Consider the following 24617-nt stretch of genomic DNA (forward strand, 5'->3'; position numbering starts at 1 on the left):
ACAGCAATAAGGCTACTTTCACACTAGCGTCGGGCCGACGTTCCCGACGCTAGCGTTGTCTCCGCCGCACAACGGGGGCAGCGGATGCATTTTTCCAGCGCATCCGCTGCCCCATTGTGAGGTGCGGGGAAGTGCGGGGAAGTGCAGGGAGGTGGGGGCGGAGTTCCGGCCGCGCATGCGCGGTCGGAAAAAGCGGACCGTCGTGAGCAAAAAACGTTACATGTAGCGTTTTTTGCTCCCGACGGTCCGCCACAACACGGCGCAACCGTCGCACGACGGTTGCAACGTGTGTCAATCCGTCGCAATACGTCGCTTAATGTAAGTCTATGGGGAAAAAACGCATCCTGCAAGCACTTTTGCAGGATGCGTTTTTTCGGCAAAACGACGCATTGTGGCGGATTACAGTTAACGCCAGTGTGAAAGTAGCCTAAGAGGTCACATTTACTGAAATCAAAAGCTTTTCCAATCAAAAACATCTTAACAGGCCAAATTACATGTTAACATAGTATCCATTTAGATTTTTTGGATAGTTTCTCCCAGAGCTGCTGTTTTGATGTGAAATGCCTCCCACCCTCATAAATTGTTTGCTTGAGGATACTCCAAAGGTTTCTATCTATGAGTTTCTCTCCTTTCATACCCATAGCAGCCAATGACTCAAAGGTATTCTTTCCAGCATGTGATGGTGAATTGTCATGCACAAAGATGATTTGGTGTATATGGCACGATTCTTCTTTTTGTACCATGGAAAAAAGTGGTCAATCAGAAACTCTGTATAGCATCACTTTCTGGTGCGAGGCTGATCTGTTCTTACTGCTCGCCGGGTTATCTCCTTGCAATGCCCAATGACAGTGCGCTGTCATGCTGGCTCTTCACTTCTCATCAGAGCATGACAGGGAGTGCACTGTCACTGTGCATCAAAAAGATAGCACATTGACAAGATCCTACTGAGCATACTGACACATGGTCAGTAGAGCAGGTACTAGCCCAGCCCCTAAAACAGACATCACTGATGACACTTTGTTTCAGGGTGAGTCAGAGGCTGCAACGGTGACCATAGCTTCTCCCCCTTGATGACGCCTCATTTTTGTATCCCAGCCTGTACTGGGGATTCTCAAACGAAGCATCATCAAACAAAAAGTTGTTAGCAAAATATAGTGCAGTTAAATACAGTTGAGAGGGAATGATAGGGACTTTTTAGAAAATTAAATTAAATAAATTGATTTAATCCTAAATTTCCATGTTACTTTCGGACCACCCCTTTAATTTAACTTTCATGTTATGGGTTTAAAAAATGTTCTATGAAGCTCAGTCTTGTCAAAACTTTGGAAAATTGTTCTTATGTGCAGTGAGATATTAATTAGAATCATATATTGTGGTAAAATGGCTCACTTGGCTGCTCACAGAGGTAGACACAGTAATGTTTCTCGCTTGAATATTCCACTGGTTTATTAAAAATGTACTGCATAAACCAGCGAAAAGTTAAGCAAAAATAATGCGGCCTTTCTGGCATAATGGGAAAACCGCCAAAAAATAACATATATAGCACTGTCTATATAGCACAGTCTGTATGCCTATTTTTCACACAGGAAAAAACAGGAAGGTTCATATTTCTTTATTACACACACAGCTCTGGAGCTCTTATCTCCAGAGACACCAAGTCTTGAATGAGTCAGAAGGCTGTGTATATACTGCCTAGACTGCACCTATGGGTAGAAATATAGTGAACAGCCTCCTACTCACTCTTCATATGTTCACTAAACCTAATACCTTAAATGGCCAATTAACCCCTCTCAGCACTTAGTATGCTGGAGGATTTTTCTAGGTTCATATCACTGAAGCTAATAACCTTAGTGACACATATCTCCCCTTCAATACTTTGCCAGAGAACACCAAGATTGGAAGATTTGACATTGGTGCCTGTAACAGACTGACTGGTGGAACTGCAGTGCCATGATTAGAGAAGAGTCTGGAGGAGCGTGGCTAGGTGGCTCACCAAGTCCGACCTTGGATGCACGGTGGCAGATGATACCGTGATCTGAGGAGGAATGAGGGAAGCGGGACCAGGTGCTACATCAGGACTGACCTTAGGTGGATGGCAGCTGACCCCCAAGGGATAGGAGGCAGGAACGACCCAGAATGGTAGACAGGCAGGCAGGCACAGCTGATAGGCAGGTGGGCATGGCTGATTGGCAGGCAGGCTCGACTGATAGGCAGGTGGGTACGGCTGATAGACAGGCAGACAGACACGGCTGATAGACAAACAGGCAGGCACAGCTGATAGACAGGCAGATATGCAGGAATATGAGCACTGGGACCTGAGAACTAGCAAATGTATACAACGTTGCACAGGCACCTCCCATCATGTGGATGTGCCTTAAGTAAAAAGTGTTTTCCAGATATTGGCTGGTGAAACTTTAGGACACGCTTTCAGAGAAGGGACAGTGCGCATGCCCTAAGCACAGTGCTTGGGGATCTGCATGCAGTGCCCAGACCCTGGGCAGAAGCAGAAGGAGAAAGAGGAGGAAGTGTGGGGCTGTGGCTGTGAGTAAGTTGACATCTCTGTCAAGGGAAACAGAGTGCAGAAATGTTGACATTACAGCGTCCTGTACTCTTCATGGATTAGAGCAGGTTCACACTGAGCACATGTGACAGTTGTGACAGAGTCTGGAGATGCCGTGGAGAACATTCTGCTGCCTACAACAGCCTCCAGCATGACCGCTTTGGCAGTGGGTCAGTAATGGTGTGGGGAAGCATTTCTTTAGAGGGCCGTACAGCTCTCCATGTGCTAGCTAGAGGTCCCCTGACTGCTATTAGGTACTGGGATGAGATTCTCAGACCCACTGTGAGGCCATATGCAGGTGTAGTGGGCCCTGAGTTCCTTCTGATGTGTGACAAGTGACAATGGTAAACCTCATGTGTCATGCTGAGTGAGGGAGAAGCAAGGTGCACATTGGGAAGAGGTTGAGGGAGCCCAAACACTCGGAACGGGGGGAGTGGAGACCCCTAGACAGATCTGACAACACTGTGCCTGACGAAATGTTCAGAATAGATTCCACACATAACGCCGAGCAGGAACCTAATCCCTGACTGCCCCTAGCGATAGACCCTAGATAGGGAGGGGACAAAGTGAGTGCTAGTCAGCCCCCACTTCAACTAAAGACAAAGCAGAAGCATATGCTTAGAACTTTAAAAAAAGAATAAACTAGAATTAAAGAGAACCTGTTATGTCCAGAAATTCTATTTAACTAAAGATATAAGGTCAATATGTAGATAAATAGCATTAAAATCATGCCAGTGTGCATTACTGGATCAGCGGCTACAGGGAGAAAACAAAGTTATATCTACCATGCGGCCAATCACATTATGTGAGTTCCAGTCACCATTTACTATATTGTGCTATATTGTGAGTGAGCTGTAATCACTCTCTTCATATCTTCAAACCAAATGAAATGGCAGCAGGCACTCACCATCCAAAAATGTCTTTTATTCAGTCACTACATGCTGTGATATATGTGATGCAGTAACCCCTGTAACAGGTAGGGGGCGCTGCATGATCTCCCCAGTATGCGCTTGGAGGCATGATGGTGTAGAGAGAAAGTTTGGCAGGATTGTAAATGGCCAATATGTGTGTTGCAGAGGAGGTTACTCTGCACTGTCAATCTGATGTATTGTGGTTATGCTGGGACCTGTAGTCCCTCAAGAGTTTGTGTTGTGTATAGTTCTCATGGGAGATTGGCAGGGCTAGTCATGAGAGATGGGAGGGTCAGACTAGCCACACACACACTCCCACCCAGGGGAGTGGTTACCAGTATGTAACGTGACCAGGGTGTGGGTCAGTGTTGGTTGTGAGCTCCCTGTGTGTGGAGCTGAGAGGTGTGTCCGGTAGGTCCTGTGTGGTTCCTGTGTGGTTCCTGTGTATGGACCTGACCGGTGAAGGTGCTGGATTGTCCTAGGAATGACTAGGGTCCTGCAAGCACCTGAGACCGTGAGACTTGGCTTCGGGTGGCCTGGGTATTGGACATTCCCGGCTGGGGAACGACGTCCTGAAGAGTACCCGGACTAGGCCACCAGGCGGGGTCCTGGCTACCTGGGTGTTGGGAGGTCCTGCGAGGAGGACCGGATCCCTGAATAGCACGAGGTGAGGACCGGGATCTGCGGAGCCAGTGACAGTTACTGTGTGGGGAAGCTGGAGTCCTTCGGTGAGGTCTGGACTGACTACTGTGTGCCGGACAGGCAAGTTGGGGATCCCCGTTAGGCAGCTTACCCAGAAGAGTGTTAACGGAGTGTGGGGAAGCTGGAGTCCTTCGGTGAGGTCTGGACTGACTACTGTGTATTGACCAGGCAAGTTGGTGATCCCCGTTAGGCAGCTTACCCAGAAGACTGTTAAAGGAGTCGGCAGGTGGAGCAGGAGCTCCCGTCAGGTACCAAAGGGACTGTTGGTGCTTGTTGTGTTTTATGAGCTATAAGTAATGTACTTTGCATAACCCGGTTTATGGCATTTTTAATAAACCGCATGGACTGTTTTGTTAGAAAGTTGTGCCTGGCTACATTAATCCCGCGCCAAGTGAGTGTCCCCCAATACACTCAGTAAGAGTAATCTTACAATGCCAAAAAGCATGGAGACAAAAAGTGGAGACGTACAATAGGACAGCTATTTCACGCACACACAAGCGCTTCTACAGGAGACCTGCTGCCATTTTATTGGTTTTGAAGATGTGAACTTTGTCTGCGATAATTTTTGGCGCTGCACCCGATATTCCTAAACCATTGCCAAGGATTATCCCCGGAGTTTCTTCAGCTGTGCCGTCCATTTTGACTGCTCGGTGTGTATTCATGTAATCACTCCCTTGCACACTGGTTGAAAGACTGCTCTGCGATGTGTGCCCAGTATGTGTACATTAGATAGATTACATAGATAGATTAAAAGCCGGCAATGATCCGCTGCATACAGTATAGAATAAAATAGGTTTTAATAGAATAGATATATACACATAGAATAGGTGTGTATATGTATGTGTATATATATATACTGTATATATATATATATATATATATACATACACACTGCTCAAAAAAATAACACTTAAACAACAGAATATAATTCCAAGGAAAATATACTTCTGTGAAATCAAACTGTACACTTAGTAGGCAACACTGACAATTTCACATGATGCTGTGCAAATGTAAAAGACAAGGGATGGAAATTATTGGCAATTATCAAGATACACTCAATAAAGGAGTGGTTCTGCAGGTGGGGACCACAGACCACATCTCAGTACCAATGCTTTCTGGATGATGTTTTGGTCACTTTTGAATGTTGGTTGTGCTTTCGCACTCGTGGTAGCGTGAGACGGATTCTACAACCCACACAAGTGGCTTAGGTAGTGCAGCTCGTCCAGGATGGCACATCAATGCGAGCTGTGGCAAGAAGGTTTGCTGTGTCTGTCAGCGTAGTGTTAAGAGGCTGGAGGCACTACCAGGAGACAGGCCTGTACACCAGGAGACGTGGAGGGGGCCGTAGGAGGGAACAACCCAGCAGCAGGACCGCTACCTCAGCCTTTGTGCAAGGAGGAACAGGAGGAGCACTGTCAGAGCCATGCAAAATGACCTCCAGAAGGCCACAAATGTGCATGTGTCTGCACAAATGGTTAGAAACTGACTCCATGAGGATGGTCTGAGTACCCAGCGTCCACAGATGGGGGTTGTGCTCACAGCCCAAGACCGTGCAGGATGCTTGGCATTTGCCACAGAACACCAGGATTGGCAAATTCACCACTGGCACCCTGTGCTCTTCACAGATGAAAGCAGGTTCACACTGAGCACATGTGACAGACGTGACAGAATCTGGAGACGCCGTGGAGAGAGATCTGTTGTCTGCAACATCCTTTAGCTTGACCAGTTTGGCAGTGGGTCAGTAATGGTGTGAGGTGGCATTTCTTTGGAGGGCCGCACAGCCCTCCATGTGCTCGCCAGAGGTAACCTGACTGCCATTAGGTTCCCGAGATGAGATCCTCAGACCCCTTGTGAGACCATATGCTGGTGCGGTTGGCCTTGGGTTCCTCCTACTGCAGGACAATGCCAGACCTCATGTGTCTTGAGTATGTCAGCAGTTCCTGCAAGATGAAGGCATTGAAGCTATAGACTCCCCCGCCCGTTCCCCAGACCTGAATCTGATTGAACACATCTGGGACATCATGTCTCGCACCATCCACCAACGTTACGTTGCACCACAGACTGTCCAGGAGTTGGCGGATGCTTTAATCCAGGTCTGGGAGATCTCTCAGGACACCATCCGCCACCTTATCAGGAGCATGCCCAGGCATTGTATGGAGGTCATACAGGCACGTGGAGGCCACACACACTACTGAGCATCATTTCCTTGTTTTGAGGCATTTCCACTGAAGTTGGAACAGCCTGTAATTTGATGTTTCACTTTGATTTTTAGTATCATTCCAAATCCAGGCCTCCGTGAGATATTAATTTTGATTTACATTGATAATTTTTATGTTTTATTGTTCTCAACACTTTCCACTATGTAGTGAATAAAGATTTACAACTGGAATATTTTGATATCTAGGATGTGGTAGTGATATACACATATATAGCTTTATATTGCATAGAGATCTAGATAGAAGAGTAGTCGTTAATTCATTTGTCGGCTTCTGTACAATCAATGCAAGAGCCGACAGGATAGGAGACATGGTTTACATAGAGTAAATCCATGCAGAATAGTTAGATATATAGATGTGTGAAAATGAAAAATAGAAAAAATGCGGCAGCACTCACCAATCCTTGTGTGGTCTAAGTCCTTTATTAAGACAAGTTAAAACAACATCTTCACGGCTTGGGGTGGTGCAGATGGAAAGGAGGTGAGCAGGGATAGACGACGGCCGTTTCGCGCTAACGGCTGTTATGATCCTGGTGGCAAGGATCGCAAACTGACCTGCTAAGTAACAGAAATCCTTAGGACAAGCTCTGGGGATGTGGGAGCTATACTGACCGCAACCCTGATTCTATCAATACACACTATAGGCAGCCGTGGAGCGTTACCTAAAATCCTAGACGCCTCGTCACAGCCTGAGAAACTAGCTACCCCTAGAGAGAAAGCAAGCCTCACTTGCCTCAGAGAAATCACCCCAAAGTTTTAGACAGCCCCCCACAAATAATAACGGTGAGTTAAGGGGAAAACACAAACGTAGAAATGAAAACAGGTTTTTTAGCAAATGAGGCCCGCTAACACTAAATAGACAGAAGACAGCAAGGGATCTGTGCGGTCAGTATAAAATGCTATCAAAAATAATCCACGCAGAGATTACAAGAACCCCCACACCGACTCACGATGTGAGGGGGCAACTCTGCACCCCAGAACTTCCAGCAAGCGAGAATATTACATATAAGCAAGCTGGACAGAACTCATCATATACAGAGAAACATTTTCAAGGAAATAATGAGCAAACATGAACTAGCAAGACTTAGCTTCTCAGGAGGAGACAGGTCACAAGGAAAGTCCAGAGAGATCAGAACCAGTACTGAATACAACGACAGCAGGCAAAAAGTGAAGGTCCAGGTGGAGTTAAATAGAGGCCAGACTAGCAGAAAACGAGGCAGCTGGATTCCAGCTACAGACCCGCAGTAAGCACTAAAGGCCACCAGAGGGAGCCCAAGAACAGAACTCACACAATACCACTCATGACCACAGGAGGGAGCCCGAGAACGGAATTCACAACAGTACCCCCCCCCTTGAGGAGGGGTCACCGAACCCTCACCAGAGCCCCCAGGCCGATCCGGACGAGCCAGATGAAAGGCACGAACCAAATCAGCCGCATGGACATCAGAGGCGACAACCCAGGAATTATCCTCCTGACCATAGCCCTTCCACTTAACCAAGTACTGAAGCTTCCGTCTCGAAATACGAGAATCCAAGATCTTCTCCACCACATACTCCAATTCTCCCTCAACCAACACCGGAGCAGGAGGATCAACAGAAGGAACCACAGGCACCACATACCTCCGCAATAATGACCTATGGAACACATTATGAATGGCAAACGATGCTGGGAGGTCCAAACGAAATGACACAGGGTTAAGGATTTCTAAAATCTTATAAGGACCGATGAAACGAGGCTTGAACTTAGGAGAGGAAACCTTCATAGGAACAAAACGAGAAGACAGCCATACCAAATCCCCCACACGAACGGAATTCACAACAAACGGCAGCGCTTCCACGGGTAGATGTGTGTGATCAATACAATTAGTACAGTGTGTGTGCAAATTTCTGGACATGTATTTAATGAATAAATAATTATTTATTGAAAAAAAATGACTTGGGCTCCTGCACAATTTTCAAAACCAGCAGAAGGAAAGCCAGCAACTGGGGGTGGATGTATATAGCCTGGGAACTGGGCAATACCCATGGAGCTTCCCAGGCTATTAATATCAGCTCACAGCTGGATAATTAGCCTTTACTGGCTATTAAAATGGGGGACCCCCCAAAAAAATTATGTGGGTATCCCGCATAATTAATAACCAGCAATGGCTCTACAGACAGCTGCGGGCTGATATTAATAGCCTAGGAAGGGACCATGGATATTGGCTATTGGATATTAATAAAATTCATGTCCAGTAATTTGCACACACACTCTACTAATTGTATTGATCACACACATCTATAAATCTAACTATTCTGCATGGATTTACTGTACGTAAACCATGTCTCCTATCCTGTCGGCTCCTGCAGTGATTTTACAAAAGCCGGCAAATGAATTACCGGCTAATCTTCTCTCTATCTATATAATAATATATATATATATATATATATATAGATAGATAGATAGATAGATAGATAGATAGATAGATAGATAGATAGATAGATAGATAGATAGATAGATATAGTACAGGCCAAAAGTTTGGACACACCTTCTCATTTAAAGATTTTTCTGTATTTTCATGACCATGAAAATTTTACATTCACACTGAAGTCATCAAAACTATGAATTAACACATGTGGAATTATGTACTTAACAAAAAAGTGTGAAACAACTGAAATTTTGTCTTATATTCTAGGTTCTTCAAAGTAGCCACATTTTGCTTTGATGACTGCTTTGCACACTCTTGGCATTCTCTTGATGAGCTTCAAGAGGTAGTCACCGGGAATGGTCTTCCAACAATCTTGAAGGAGTTCCCAGAGTTGCTTAGCACTTGTTGGCCCTTTTAACTTCACTCTGCGGTCCAGCTCACCCCAAACCATCTCGATTGGGTTCAGGTCTGGTGACTGTGGAGGCCAGGTCATCTGGAGTAGCACCCCATCACTCTCCTTCTTGGTCAAATAGCCCTTACACAGCCTGGAGGTGTGTTTGGGGTTACGGAACGCAGACAGGTGAATACCACACAATACTCACCCTCCAGTCCCCATTATACTCAACTGCTCTCGGCACGGTCCCTGGCAGCTTCTCACTGACAGGTGATCTTCGGAGCCATGTGACCGCTGAACACAGGAAGAAGCTGCGGGCGCCGGAGAAGCAGGAACGTGCAGAGACACGCCGGAAGCAGGTAAGTATGATTTGACAGTTGCCACTCCCCCTCCCCCGCCAACCCCCTGGGACAATGGCTCGAGTATAAGCCAAAAGGGGCACTTTCAGCCCAAAAAATGGGCTGAAAATCTCGACTTATACTCAATTATATGCGGTAAGTTAATTTTCTTCATGTAGCACCTGCTCCAGTAAGGCAATCAAATACGATTATTTACCTGAAGATTTATGACCACAGACTACGACACTGTGCAGGGTAAAAGCTTTTTAAAGTCTAAACCTTGTAAAATTTTGAATGAAGCCCAATTGCAAAAGTGATATGTTTAGCCCTTAATACATGCATGTAAAGAGCACCTGTGACAGGTCAAAAAGTTTAAATCTGCCATATAGCTCCAGAGATATGAGCCTTTTTACTTACTGCTAGTTTTTTCTGGTCTTTATCAATAGGCAGTGCTCACAGGGTAATTTTGCAGAGCAGCCTAATGACTCATCCCTAGAGAATCCTATGAGCCGTGTCCCATTAGTAAAGGCCATATAAATTAGCACAAAAAAGTCCCTCTCTATCTATAAAACTATGTGGTTAAAAAACAAAAACAAAAATCCCCCAAAACTCAGAAGAGAGGATGGAATAAAATGAGGGCAAAAAACTGACCACTTTTAACAGGGTGAAAGTTTCTCTTTCAGTAACGAAAAAAACTAAAAAGAAAATTATGACACCTGTGTGAATAAAGGCTTAGCAATCTGCCCATTTGCGCAAATCATTATTTTTTTATTCACAATATTTGACATTATAATGCTTCTGGTTCTTTTTCTACTGACATTTATGTTCTCTTTTGTTAGATTTTGCAGGAAATGTTTCCTATCAGCTATAAAAACCATGGGTGCTGTTTGTCCACTGTGTCACGGTCCTGTAACAGCGAAGGAAAGAACTTTTCCAAATAGATCAACGGAAAAAGAAGACGCAATGCGAAAACATCTTGGAAAGTGCAAAAACTGTGGAAAACTGGTTTGTTTCCTCCTGTCTATTTAAAGGGAAACTTCAACAAGAAAGATTGTTAGATTATTCTGGCAAAATAGTGTTACAGGCATCTATGAACTCTATCATTTGCATACACCATTTACAATATATACAGCGGGGAAAATAAGTACCGTATTTTTCGGACTATAAGACGCATCGGGCCATAAGACGCGCCCCAAATTTTCAGGAGGAAAATAGGGGAAAAAAATGTAGTGTCAAATGGGGGTCCCTCTTACAGTCCGAATTCAGCTTACCAGGGAAGGGATCGGCGCAGGTGGAGGAGTGATCACAGGGGTCATTTGGTGGTCCAGGCTGGTGTGGTGGCCTCCGGGAAATCCCATCTCAGGCTAGTGTGATGGTGGTGCTCTGTTTTGCGGCGGTGCTCTGTGTGGTTGCGGTGCTCTGAGGGGTTGCTGGGCTCTGTGGGGTGGCTGTGCACTGAGGAGTGGCTGGGCTCTGTGGGGTGGCTGGGCTCTGAGGGGTGGCTGGGCTCTGTGGGGTGGCTGGGCTCTGAGGGGTGGCTGGGCTCTGAGGGGTGGCTGGGCTCTGTGGGTGGCTGGGCTCTTTGGGGCAGCAGTGCTCTGTGTTGTGGTGGTGGTGGCGGGGCTCTGTGGTGGCGGGGCTCCGCCGACATTTTTTCAAAGCCTGTTAAATATGCTTATTTTGCACATTTATTTAATCAGGACTTAACCAGGTGCGTTATTCTTAAAAGAAAAATGTCATGATATTCTCATAAAAAAGGTAGTGGTTTATTGAATTGTCCACAGAAAAACCACATTGCAGCAAAACATAAAAAATAGATGAAATAGTTACGAACAGATTGTCCATGTGTAGATATCAGCACTTGATACTCATCTTTCTCAAAGTTCTGAATGGTAAAAACCGTCTGTGTGAAATCTGAAGGTCATCATGGCTACCAGCTGTTCCTTCTTCATCTGTCGTCCATGGAGAATGATGGTGAAGGCAGGAGGTGACAGTCCCACGTGACAAAAGGCCCCCACACCCTCCTAAGAGACGTTTATATATGTGTCCTACAGACCACGTGCTGCCCTTTATATGGAGTTGAATTATACTCTGAGCTTCATGCACAGAAATAGCCCTTTGTAATGTCAGCAAGAAGCAATGTGCTCAGTACAGGATTGAATAAGAATAATTCAATTAATTAATATTTAACAAAGCCCAGAAGCCTCGGCAGCTCCGTTGCTGCGATGCGGTGCGGTGGTCTCCAGGAAAATGGCAGCCAGGGCGGCACATGCGTAGATTCAGATCTCGGCAATGAGATCTCGTCCCAAGATGTTATGAGATGAGATCTCGGGACGAGATCTCATTGCCGAGATCTGAATCTGAGCATGCGCCGCCTCCGGCGGCCATTTTGCCGGAGACCATCGCACCGCATCGCAGCAACAGAGCTGCGGGGACTTCTGGGCTTTGAAGAAATGCCAATGGAGCCCCACCACCAGCACAAAACCCTGCCACCACCAAACCACAGAGCACTGCCACAGCCACACCAGCCTGGGATGGGAGGCTGCATCGGGACCACCACCACTGGGACCTCCACCACAGGATTTGTAAGTATATTCCTACCATAAGATGGATCCCTATTTTCCCCAAAAAATTTTGGGGAAAAAGTGCGTCTTATGATCCGGAAAATACAATATTTGATACACTGACAATTTTGCAAGTTTTCCCACCAACAAAGAATGGATAGATCTGTAATTTTTATTGTAAATACACTTTAAATGTGAGAGACATAATGTAAAAATACACATCACATTGTATACAAAAATCACATTGTATGATTTTTAAATAATTATACTGCATTTTATTTAATGAAATAAGTATTTGATCACCTTGTTATGTCCCATGAATGAGACATTTTACAGACTGTCCTGTACATTTGTTTATTGTTGCTATGTGTTCCTGTGTTTTGCATAGCAGAAATCCTCCCTTTCCATCAAGTTTGTCCCTTCTGTCTCCCTGTCTCCCTCTGCTGGGTGTCATGCCACTTCCTTCTTCTTCTCCCTGTGTCTAAGTCTCCATCTTGTCTTCATTAGAGGCACATGTGCTTTCAGCTTGTCTCAAAGAAAGTCTGTTTTACCTGCTGCTGCTGTTTATGCATTCCACAAGGGTTCTTAAAGAAATCAAAGTCTCTTCTGGAATCTTCATAACATGTGTGCCGGCAGCTGAGTTAAGCTATCTGTGAACGAGGCCAATTGTAAGTGAGGTGAAGAGATCCAGCATCTCACAGAGCCATATTTGCAGCCACAGGCCCCGGGGACAGAATACACCTACCAACCAGCAAGAGTTCTGGCTCTCACAGACCTGCTAGTTTTTCTTTAAGAAACCCTCCTACTCTGCACTCATTACCTGTATTAATTGCACCTGTTTGAACTTGTTACCTGTATAAAAGCCACATGTCCACACAATCAATCAGATGAGATGAACTCCGGCTCTCAAAAACAGTCTATATGCAGTAAAGATTTTTATTCATGAAGAAAAATGTATACAGACACCTTTATACAACGTTTCGGCTAGCATGCCTTTTTCAAGTTATGTCTAGTTCTGCAAAACAACAATAAACTATTGTCATAACATATATTAACATGAAAAAACAAAAACTTATCTGACAGGATCACCACATCCGTTCTAGTATAGTTCCCATATCAAAACCCAGTACGTGGGAAACGAAAAACAGCACTGGTAAAGCCCCAAATATGAAGGAAATAGGGCAGAGGAGAGGGATCACCACGTTAGTGTCCAGCTTATCCTTATTATTGTATAGTGGTTAACAGTGATTAAGTGAAAAAATTAGAATACTTAAGTCGATAATGTCCTCCTTGATAGAGTTATATCAGGTCCCACTATGAAGAGATTATATACCAATGGAGCACGCTGATACGTACTATTAAAGCCATCCTAGCCGTGTCCCATACGGAACATACCTTAATGGAGTTGAGAAAAAAATCCGGTAGCGTTAACTCAGGAAGAACCTGTAGTGCTTGTCCGGATAGTGTGAAGCAAGTGAAGTCCCGGTGACTCCTGGCGCTCGTGGATGGAAGGAGTAAGTGCGCGTACTTCCTTATATGCGTCATACTTGCGTGTATGAAGAAAAGACCTTCCGGGTCATAGTTCGTATCAGTGAAGGCCGATATGCGCCTGCGTGCGCCGAAGAGTGCTGAACAGAGCCGAAAGAAGGGACGAGGTGGTAATACGAGAGTGCGCATGCGTCCTGGCTAAATGTAGAAAGCCTGGCTTCACCTTGTATCTGCGCCTGCGTGCTGTCAAAGAAGAGCAGAATATAAATGACCAAGAAAAAGGAAGAAACTAATAAGTAGAAAAGAGAGGATACATGGAATAATCCATACAGAACATATATGTTAACACATAACCAAATCTGGAGCTAATACAATGAGTTTATATGCATATTACTGCATATAGACTGTTTTTGAGTGCCGGAGTTCATCTCATCTGATTGATTTTTTTTTCTCCTGAGCACCTACATAACTGTGAGCACCTACATAACTGTGAGCACCGCCTATTCAGTGATCACACAATCAATCACACGCAAAGCTCTCCACCATGGCCAAGACCAAAGAGCTGTCTAAGGACACCAGGGTCAAAATTGTAGACCTGCACAAGGCGAGATTTTGGCAAACAACCTCCTTCCATTAGTAAGAGATGGGATGTTTCTGGATCTTCCAGAATGACAATAACTTGAAACACACAGCCAGGGCAACTGCGGAGTGGCTCCGTAAAAAGCCATTCAAGGTCCTGGAGTGGCCTAGCTGGTCTGCAGACCTGAACCTAATGGAATATCTTTGGAGGAAGCTGAAACTCAATATTATCCAGCGACAGCCCTGAAACCTGAAATACCTGGAGAAGATCTGTGTGGAGGAGTGGGCCAAAATCCCTGCTTCAGTGTGTGCAAACTTGGTCAAGAACTGCAGGAAACGTCTGACCTCTGAAATGAAAAATAAAGGTTTCTGTACCAAATATTAAGTTCTGTATCAAATACTTACTTTGTGCAATAAAATGCAAATTAATTATGTAAAAATCATGCAATGTGATTTTCTGTTTTTTATTCTTAGATTCTCTCTCTCACAGTTGAAGTGCACCTACAATAAAAATTACAGACCTCTCCATTCTTTGTAGGTGGGAAAACATGCAAAATTGGCAGTGTATCAAATACTTATTCTCCCCCACTATAGCACTAACAGCTGTATCATAATGGTCACACGAGACAATATGTTGTGAATTTCTATCTGGATTTTTTGGCCAGAAAATCTGCAATGTATTACAGAAGCTACAAAATGGTTTAGAGTCCATATTCTGCATTACAGAGATTTTGATTTAAAAAATCCATCTGTAGAAATACTATGATATAATGAATTAGCTAGGAAGATCCAGAGGATTTCCCACTTTATATCAAATTAGAAATAGCAAAAGAATTGGATTAAAATATAACATTTAATAATCATAAAAAAATGTTTTTCTTAAAATAGCTACAACCAGGATTTTATGACAGCATAAACCTACAAAATGCTAGGAAAGTATTAATAGCCAGCTCAGTAAGGCTACTTTCACACATCAGGTTTTCGCTGTCAGGCTAAATCCGGCTTAATTTTAAAAAAAAAAACGGATCCAGCGAATGTTGCCGCCGGATCAGGTTTTTTTCCCATAGACTTGCATTAGTGCCGGATTGCGCCGGATGACATTGCGTTTCGTCCGGTTTTCGCCGGATCCGGCAAATCTGCTGTTTCCGGTTTCTGGAAAAAACGTCCATAGCAACGTTTTTTTGTCTCCGGCGAAAAAGCCGGAAGCACCGGATCCAGCGTTCCGGCTGTTTGCTGGAATGGAAGCCTATGGGAGCCGGAAGGTGCCGGATCCGGAAAAAGGCGGATTCCAGTGCCGGATTCCGTTTTTTTAAACTGAGCATGCTCCAAATTTTTTTTATCCAATAATCTAGATATGCTAGCTGGATCCGTCGAAAAAAGGAATCCATCGCATCAGTTTTTCACAATCTGCGCCGGATCCGGTTTTTCCAACATTTGCCGGATTGTGCCTGATGCAAAAAACCTGATGTGTGAAAGTAGCCTTATACTAACCCATCTATATAAACAGCCAGCCAAATATACACCTAGGAATTGGGGTAATCATTGATAATCATTAAGGGCGATATTGACTACTCGCTAGACATCTAGATGAAACTGACCAATATTATCGCTTCAGTACCAGAAGTAGCCCCAGAGTTATTTCACCATAGTATTGTCTAAGGAGTAATAAGAAAATGTATACACTTGTTTTACTGGCTATTTGGTGTATTATTGTAGCATATAATGCACGTTCGTGGTGGTCTCATAAAAGTCCCCCAATATGCAGACTGAAAGCTACTTATTACTCAGTAACCATTAGTAGGAAAATAAAGTGCAAAGCAATGTCCCAGCACCAAATAGCTCTACAGTTCAGAGAGATCAAAAACATAGCGTTCATACAGTGTTAGTGGTGGTCAAACACAACCCACCAGTACACGAATAGCCTAAATCTTCAATATGGCAGTCACAGTAAATGACGATGAATAGATGCCAATATCATATTCAATATTCTTAAAGGAATGGAACATTCTCACCCATCTCCTCAATATTGAGTGTATGTCTACAGTACTTCAAGATGGGAACAGACATAATCAACAAGTAGTTCAAGTGGAGTGGTCCGTCTCTAAAGTATCTCCTGATGCTTCATCAGGGAGTCAAGGATAAGAACTGTGGTTCCTTGCGCCACTCATAGTACCTAACTACCTATCTGCAGCCCCAGAGATTATTTATGCTGTTACTGTCTTCGTCTAAGGCCACGTGCACACATTCAGTATTTGGTCAGTATTACATCAGTATCGGTAAACCAAAAAGAGAAGCAAAACAATCAAAGGAAAAGTATAATAGAAACACGTCACCACTTCTGTATTTATCACCCACTCCTGCTTTTGGCTTACAAATCCTGAGGTAAAAAACTGACCAAATATTGATCGTATGAACGTGGTGTTAGACAGAACTGTCCAGTTGTCACCACTTCTGTGAATTCTTCCTTCCCTGCTATGCCTCACCAACAACTAGTGCGCTATGGCATTTTTTCAGCTACAATTTTACACAAAACTGAACAGATTTTAACAGTGTTCCCAATGACAAGCAATTGTCTATTTATATTTTATACATTGACATTGAAATGATAATTGCTATATTGCCTATACTTCGTCTTACTGCTCTCTCAAATCTGCAGTAACAATCGTGACCACCAGGAGGCAATGATCTCCCTTTCAGAATTGAGCAGTTTACTGTAAATAAAGAAAAATCTGTCACCGAAGTTCAGGCTGCACAAATCAGGTGGTTTGCGTCTTAAGGACTCGGGAGCCTTTACTGTGTGCAGAGCTTTAAAGGAAATGTATTGACTATATCAGTTTTAGTGATTAAAACTAGATAGTGATACACATTTTTTAAATCCATATTCTGATTATAATTTTTTTTAAAAATATCTTCCTTACATGATTATAGGGTAGCCATCTTATCAAAGCTGCAATTATCAGCATTTAGAGATATGATTTACTGCTGATAAATGGGAGGTAGCAAAAGACAAGCTAAGACTCAGATTTCTATGTTAGGCTATGTTCACACGTTGCGGTTTTTGCTGCGGATCCGCAGCGGTTTTCCATGCGGTGTACAGTACAATGTTAACCTATGGAAAACAAAAACCGCAGTGCACATGCTGCGGAAAAAAACGCGCGGAAACGCAGCGGTTTATTTTCCGCAGCATGTCAATTCTTTGTGCGGAATCCGCAGCGGTTTTACACCTGCCCCATTATAGAAACCCGCAGGTGTCTAAAACCGCAGTGGAAACCGCACAAAAAAACGCGATAAAATCCGCAGTACTTTTGGCACTGCAAATTTATCAAATCCGCTGCGGAATTTGCAACATGTGAACATAGCCTTATAGTTTTCTAGACATGCTCCAGTCTAGACCTGTGCGGAGGTCACTGTGCAGAGAGGGGAGAAGGTGATCTGTTACCGTCACCTATTGGGAACAGTGGAACCTGTGTTATCTGCATACAGGTGTGATCTGTCTGTGATCGTAATGTGAGCTCTACTGATCATGAACCAAATATAATCTCATTAGCCAAAGTAAAAATTACAAGAGTTGGGATTTTTCTTTTCAACATAATAATATAGAAAAAATATACTGGTATGCAAAAAATTTAAAAAAGGCATTTGAATCACCCCCATTTCCCCAGTTAACGATAAAGAAATGTGAAAAAATACATATCTGTGTCATGTCGGACGCTGTTCAGACCAGGTCGTCCGACAGACAGCGGTAATTCTGCTTTTGACCACTATTTGCTCATTGGCGTCGGCTAGATTTTATCTAGCTGTTCCGGGGTTAATTTACCTGATCCTCGGATTGGAAGCTGGGCCATGCCCATTGCCTTTAAATAGTTCTCCTGATCATTGGGCGTCGCCGATTATAGCTTCTGTCTTGTGCGTTGTTATCTCGGTCTGGAGTGGAGAGCTGGTTGTTGGAGATTCGTTGCTGGTGGTGTATTTTCCTTTGTCTTATTTACTCCTTCCTATATTTGTATTTATTTTGCCCTGCACATTTATAGTGTATTCCTGAGTGACTGCGGCGTGGTGTATATTTTCCTTTATCCTTGTCTGTGCTAACTGTGGGTATTGGAATATTACCTCTTCACTGGGTGGTGGGCGGAGTGTTGTGAATTCTGTTGTGGGTTCTGCTCTTGGGCTCCCTCCGGTGGTTATAAGTGGTAGTGCTGCTGTTTGTCCTTCACAGCAGTCATCAGGTGCTTCCACTTTGGACGGGGCTATTTAGTCTGGCTTCACCCTTTAGTGAGTGCCAGTTGTCCATTGTTTTTCTGGAGGATTCACATCTCTGCTTGGTTTCTCCTGCTGGATTGTCCAAATCATCAAAGATAAGTCCTGGCTTTGTTTTTGCAGTCCACATGCGGTGGACTTTATAGTTCAGTGAATTGCTATGTTTTTTCTTGTCCAGCTTTGTCTGTGTAAGGATTTATTCAGCCAAGCTGGAAGCTCTGGAGTCGCAGAGTTACCCTCCATGCCTTTAGTTAGGTGTGAAGATTTTTGTATTCTCTGTGGTGGATTTTTGTAGTATTTTAATACTGACCGCACAGTACTCTGTCCTGTCTTTTCTTTCTAGGTAGCGTGGCTTCCTTTGCTAAATTCTGTTTTCAGTCTGCGTTTGTAATTTCCCTCTCCTCTCACAGTCAATATTTGTGGGGGGCTGTCTTTCCTTTGGGGATTTTCTCTGAGGCAAGATAGTTTTCCTGTTTCTTTCTTTAGGGGTAATTAGTCCTCCGGCTGTGACGAGGTGTCGAGGGAGTGACAGGAACATCCCACGTCTACTTATAGTTGCGGTGTTAAGTTCAGGGTCTGCGGTCAGTATAGAGGCCACCTACTCCAGAGCTCGTCCATGCTGCTCCTAGGCCACCAGATCATAACAGTACAACTGGCCAACTATGAGTTAATCACATCTCAAAAGAAGTGAAAGAAAGTGCTGAGCCATTTTTTTTTCTGTACTCTGTTGTGTTTTTTTTCCCTCTTCACCTCTGGGTGGCTCAAGAGTTAGGCGCTGACATGGATGTTCAGGGACTTGCTTCTCGGGTGGATCAACTTGCTGCTAGAGTACAGGGTATTTCTGATTATATCGTGCAGACTCCTGTTTTAGAGCCTAGAATTCCTACCCCCGATCTGTTTTTTGGGGACAGGTCCAAATTTTTGAGCTTTAAAAATAACTGTAAACTGTTTTTTGCTCTGAAGCCCCGTTCCTCTGGTGATCCCATCCAGCAGGTAAAAATTGTCATTTCTCTGTTGCGTGGCGACCCGCAGGATTGAGCATTTTCCCTGGAATCTGGAAATCCGGCCTTGCTTAATGTAGACACCTTTTTTCAGGCCCTTGGGTTATTGTATGATGAACCTAATTCTGTGGATCATGCTGAGAAAACCTTGTTGGCCCTGTGTCAAGGTCAAGAAGCAGCAGAATCATATTGCCAGAAATTTAGAAAATGGTCTGTGCTTACTAAGTGGAATGAGGATGCTTTGGTGGCAATTTTCAGAAAGGGTCTTTCTGAATCTGTTAAAGATGTTATGGTGGGCTTCCCCACGCCTGCAGGTCTGAGTGATTCTATGTCTCTGGCCATTCAAATTGATCAGCGCTTGCGTGAGCGCAGAGTTGTGCACACTATGGCATTGTCTTCCGAGCGGAGTCCTGAGCCAATGCAGTGTGATAGGATTGTGTCTAGAGCTGAACGCCAAGGATTCAGACGTCAGAATAGGTTGTGCTTTTACTGCGGCGATTCTGCTCATGTTATTTCTGATTGCCCTAAGTGTGCCAAGAGAATCGCTAATTCCGTTACCATCAGTACTGTACAACCTAAATTTCTGTTATCTGTGACCCTGATCTGCTCATTATCGACATTCTCTGTCATGGCATTTGTGGATTCAGGCGCGGCTTTAAATTTGATGGACTTAGAATTTGCCAGACGTTGTGGTTTTCCCTTACAGCCTTTGCGGAGTCCTATCCCTTTGAGGGGTATTGATGCTACACCATTGGCTAAAAATAAACCTCAGTTTTGGACACAGTTAACCATGTGCATGGCGCCAGCCCATCAGGAAGATTGTCGTTTCCTGGTGTTGCATAATTTGCATGATGCTATTGTGCTGGGGTTTCCATGGTTACAGGTACATAATCCGGTGTTGGATTGGAAATCTATGTCTGTGACTAGTTGGGGTTGTCAGGGGGTTCATGATGATGTTCCTCTGATGTCAATTTCCTCCTCCCCCTCTTCTGAAATTCCTGAGTTTCTGTCAGATTTCCAGGATGTTTTCGATGAGCCCAAGTCCAGTTCCCTTCCACCGCATAGGGACTGTGATTGTGCTATTGACTTGATTCCAGGCTGTAAGTTTCCTAAGGGCCGACTTTTCAACCTGTCTGTGCCTGAACATGCCGCCATGCGGAGCTATGTAAAGGAGTCTTTGGAGAAGGGGCATATTCGGCCATCTTCTTCTCCATTGGGAGCAGGTTTTTTTTTTGTTGCCAAGAAGGATGGCTCCTTGAGACCCTGTATTGATTATCGCCTCTTGAATAAGATCACGGTCAAATTCCAATACCCTTTGCCTTTGCTTTCTGATTTGTTTGCCAGGATTAAGGGGGCTAGTTGGTTTACTAAGATTGACCTTCGAGGGGCATATAATCTTGTTCGTATTAAGCAGGGTGACGAATGGAAAACTGCGTTTAATACGCCCGAGGGCCATTTTGAATATCTTGTGATACCACTCGGACTCTCTAATGCCCCATCTGTGTTTCAGTCCTTCATGCATGATATTTTTCGGAATTATCTTGATAAATTCATGATTGTATATTTGGATGATATTTTGATTTTTTCAGATGATTGGGAGTCTCATGTGAAACAAGTCAGGATGGTATTTCAGGTCCTTCGTGATAATGCCTTGTTTGTGAAGGGGTCTAAGTGCCTCTTTGGAGTACAGAAGGTTTCTTTTTGGGCTTCATTTTTTCTCCATCATCTATAGAAATGGATCCGGTTAAGGTTCAGGCCATTCATGATTGGATCCAGCCCACATCCGTGAAGAGCCTTCAGAAATTTTTGGGCTTTGCTAATTTTTATCGCCGTTTCATTGCCAACTTCTCCAGTGTGGTTAAACCCCTGACCGATTTGACGAGGAAGGGCGCTGATGTAGCTAATTGGTCCTCTGAGGCTGTTTCTGCCTTTCAGGAGCTTAAGCTCCGATTTACTTCTGCCCCTGTGTTGCGTCAGCCGGATGTTTCTCTTCCTTTTCAGGTTGAGGTTGACGCTTCTGAGATTGGGGCAGGGGCCGTTTTGTCTCAGAGGAATTCTAATGGTTCCTTGATGAAACCGTGTGCCTTCTTTTCTCGAAAGTTTTCGCCTGCGGAACGCAATTATGATGTCGGCAATCGTGAGTTGTTGGCTATGAAGTGGGCATTTGAGGAGTGGCGACATTGGCTTGAGGGGGCCAAGCACCGTATTGTGGTCTTGATCGATCATAAGAATCTGATTTACCTTGAGTCTGCCAAACTGCTGAATCCTAGACAGGCCCGATGGTCCCTGTTTTTCTCCCGTTTTGATTTTGTTGTCTCGTATCTTCCGGGTTCTAAGAATGTTAAGGCTGATGCCCTCTCTAGGAGTTTTTTGCCTGATTCCCCTGGGATTCTTGAGCCGGTTGGCATCCTGAAGGAGGGGGTGATTCTTTCTGCCATCTCCCCTGATTTGCGACGGGTTCTTCAGGAGTTTCAGGCTGATAAACCTGATCGCTGTCCAGCGGGGAAACTGTTTGTTCCTGACAGATGGACTAGTAAAGTGATTTCTGAGGTTCACTGTTCTGTGTTGGCTGGCCATCCTGGAATTTTTGGTACCAGAGATTTGGTTAGTAGGTCCTTTTGGTGGCCTTCTTTGTCACGGGATGTGCGTTCTTTTGTGCAGTCCTGTGGGACTTGTGCACGGGCCAAACCTTGCTGCTCCCGCGCCAGTGGGTTGCTTTTGCCTTTGCCGGTCCCTGAGAGGCCTTGGACGCATATTTCTATGGATTTTATTTCGGATCTTCCTGTTTCCCAGAGGATGTCTGTTATCTGGGTGGTCTGTGACCGGTTTTCTAAGATGGTTCATTTGGTACCTTTGCCTAAATTGCCTTCCTCTTCTGAGTTGGTTCCGTTGTTTTTTCAGCATGTGGTTCGTTTGCATGGCATTCCGGAGAATATTGTGTCCGATAGAGGTTCCCAGTTTGTTTCTAGGTTTTGGCGGTCCTTTTGTGCTAAGCTGGGCATTGATTTGTCTTTTTCTTCCGCATTTCATCCTCAGACAAACGGCCAAACCGAGTGAACTTACCAGACTTTGGAAACTTATTTGAGATGCTTTGTGTCTGCCGATCAGGATGATTGGGTGGCTTTCTTGCCATTGGCCGAGTTTGCCCTTAAATAATCGGGCTAGTTCGGCTACCTTGGTTTCACCATTCTTTTGTAATTCTGGGTTTCATCCTCGTTTTTCTTCAGGGCAGGTTGAGTCTTCTGATTGTCCTGGGGTGCACTCTGTGGTTGACAGGTTGCAGCAGATTTGGGCTCATGTGGTGGACAATTTGGTGTTGTCTCAGGAGAAGGCTCATCGTTTTGCCAACCCTCGTCGGCGTGTGGGTTCCCGGCTTCGGGTTGGGGATTTGGTCTGGTTGTCTTCTCGTCATGTTCCTATGAAGGTTTCTTCCCCGAAGTTCAAGCCTCGGTTTATTGGTCCTTATAGGATTTCTGAGATTATCAATCCAGTGTCTTTTCGTTTGGCCCTTCCAGCCTCTTTTTCCATCCATAATGTTTTTCATAGATCTTTGTTGCGGAAATATGTGGTGCCCGTGGTTCCCTCTGTTGATCCTCCTGCCCCGGTGTTGATTGATGGGGAGTTGGAGTATGTTGTGGAGAAGATCTTGGATTCTCGTTTTTCAAGACGGAGGCTTCAAGTGGAAGGGTTATGGCCAGGAGGATAATTCTTGGGTTGTTGCCTCCGATGTTCATGCTGACGATTTGGTTCGTGCCTTCCATTTGGCTCGTCCGGATCGGCCTGGGGGCTCTGGTGAGGGTTCGGTGACCCCTCCTCAAGGGGGGGGTACTGTTGTGAATTCTGTTGTGGGTTCTGCTCTTGGGCTCCCTCCGATGGTTATGAGTGGTAGTGCTGCTGTTTGTCCTTCACAGCAGTCATCAGGTGCTTCCACTTTGGACGGGGCTATTTAGTCTGGCTTCACCCTTTAGTGAGTGCCAGTTGTCCATTGTTTTTCTGGAGGATTCACATCTCTGCTTGGTTTCTCCTGCTGGATTGTCCAAATCATCAAAGATAAGTCCTGGCTTTGTTTTTGCAGTCCACATGCGGTGGACTTTATAGTTCAGTGAATTGCTATGTTTTTTCTTGTCCAGCTTTGTCTGTGTAAGGATTTATTCAGCCAAGCTGGAAGCTCTGGAGTCGCAGAGTTACCCTCCATGCCTTTAGTTAGGTGTGAAGATTTTTGTATTCTCTGTGGTGGATTTTTGTAGTATTTTAATACTGACCGCACAGTACTCTGTCCTGTCTTTTCTTTCTAGGTAGTGTGGCCTCCTTTGTTAAATTCTGTTTTCAGTCTGCGTTTGTAATTTCCCTCTCCTCTCACAGTCAATATTTGTTCGGGGCTTTCTTTCCTTTGGGGATTTTCTCTGAGGCAAGATAGTTTTCCTGTTTCTTTCTTTAGGGGTAATTAGTCCTCCGGCTGTGACGAGGTGTCGAGGGAGTGACAGGAACATCCCACGGCTACTTATAGTTGCGGTGTTAAGTTCAGGGTCTGCGGTCAGTATAGAGGCCACCTACTCCAGAGCTCGTCCATGCTGCTCCTAGGCCACCAGATCATAACATCGGAGGTATCAGCCTAGGGCTGAGCTCAGGAGTTAGGGTGAGGTTCGAGGCCTGGACATGCACACCATCAGTGTAAACTCCAGGTAGAGGGTCAGTCAGGATTTACCTAGTCTGAGGGAAACTGCAGGGGCCCGGGTAATTAGCTCTCGCTCACCTAGTCTCCCCGTGACAATCTGGTATCAACATGCACAGAAAAAGCATAACCTATCAAAATATAAAATTAAATAACTCGATCTGTAAAAATAAAAAAACTGAAATGGCAGAATTGTGTGTTTTTGATTGTGCAACACCACAAAAGATCCATTAAAGGGACTTTGTCAGGCCAGTCTCACACGTCCAGATAATTCCGGTACCGGAAACAATCGGTACCGGAATTATCCGTGTCCGTGTGCCCCTACGTTTCTGGTGTACATCAGTGTGGCACACGTGTGCCGCCCGTGTGCCCACTGGGTACCACACGCACCGTGGTGGGTACCACACGTACCAGCATCTGGTGCTGAATCCGCGATTCATATCTTCCCTGCAGCAGCATTTGCTGCATAGAAGATATGAATAATAGTGTTTAAAAGAAAGATCTATCTGTCCTGCGCCCCCCCACCCC

At 44.7% G+C, this 24617-nt stretch overlaps 1 protein-coding gene across 5 annotated transcripts in view; it reads left to right on the top strand.

The window, feature by feature from the left end:
- The window catches only part of LOC143782681 (E3 ubiquitin-protein ligase RNF138-like), a 64289-nt gene that overhangs the window by 25490 nt on the left and 14182 nt on the right, over positions 1-24617 (top strand). For 4 of the 5 annotated variants that reach the window (XR_013217021.1, XM_077270406.1, XM_077270407.1 and 1 more), the window contains exon 4: positions 10368-10533. Coding sequence is in view for 4 of the 5 variants with exons in the window: in XM_077270406.1 (XP_077126521.1) it covers positions 10368-10533 (166 nt within the window). In the remaining variant the exon portion in view is untranslated. The remainder of the gene's footprint in view (positions 1-10367; positions 10534-24617) is intronic. The other variant, XM_077270409.1, reaches the window with a different exon arrangement.

This window comes from Ranitomeya variabilis, chromosome 6, assembly GCF_051348905.1.
Source record: "Ranitomeya variabilis isolate aRanVar5 chromosome 6, aRanVar5.hap1, whole genome shotgun sequence".
In the NCBI taxonomy this organism is placed as follows: Eukaryota; Metazoa; Chordata; class Amphibia; order Anura; family Dendrobatidae; genus Ranitomeya; species Ranitomeya variabilis.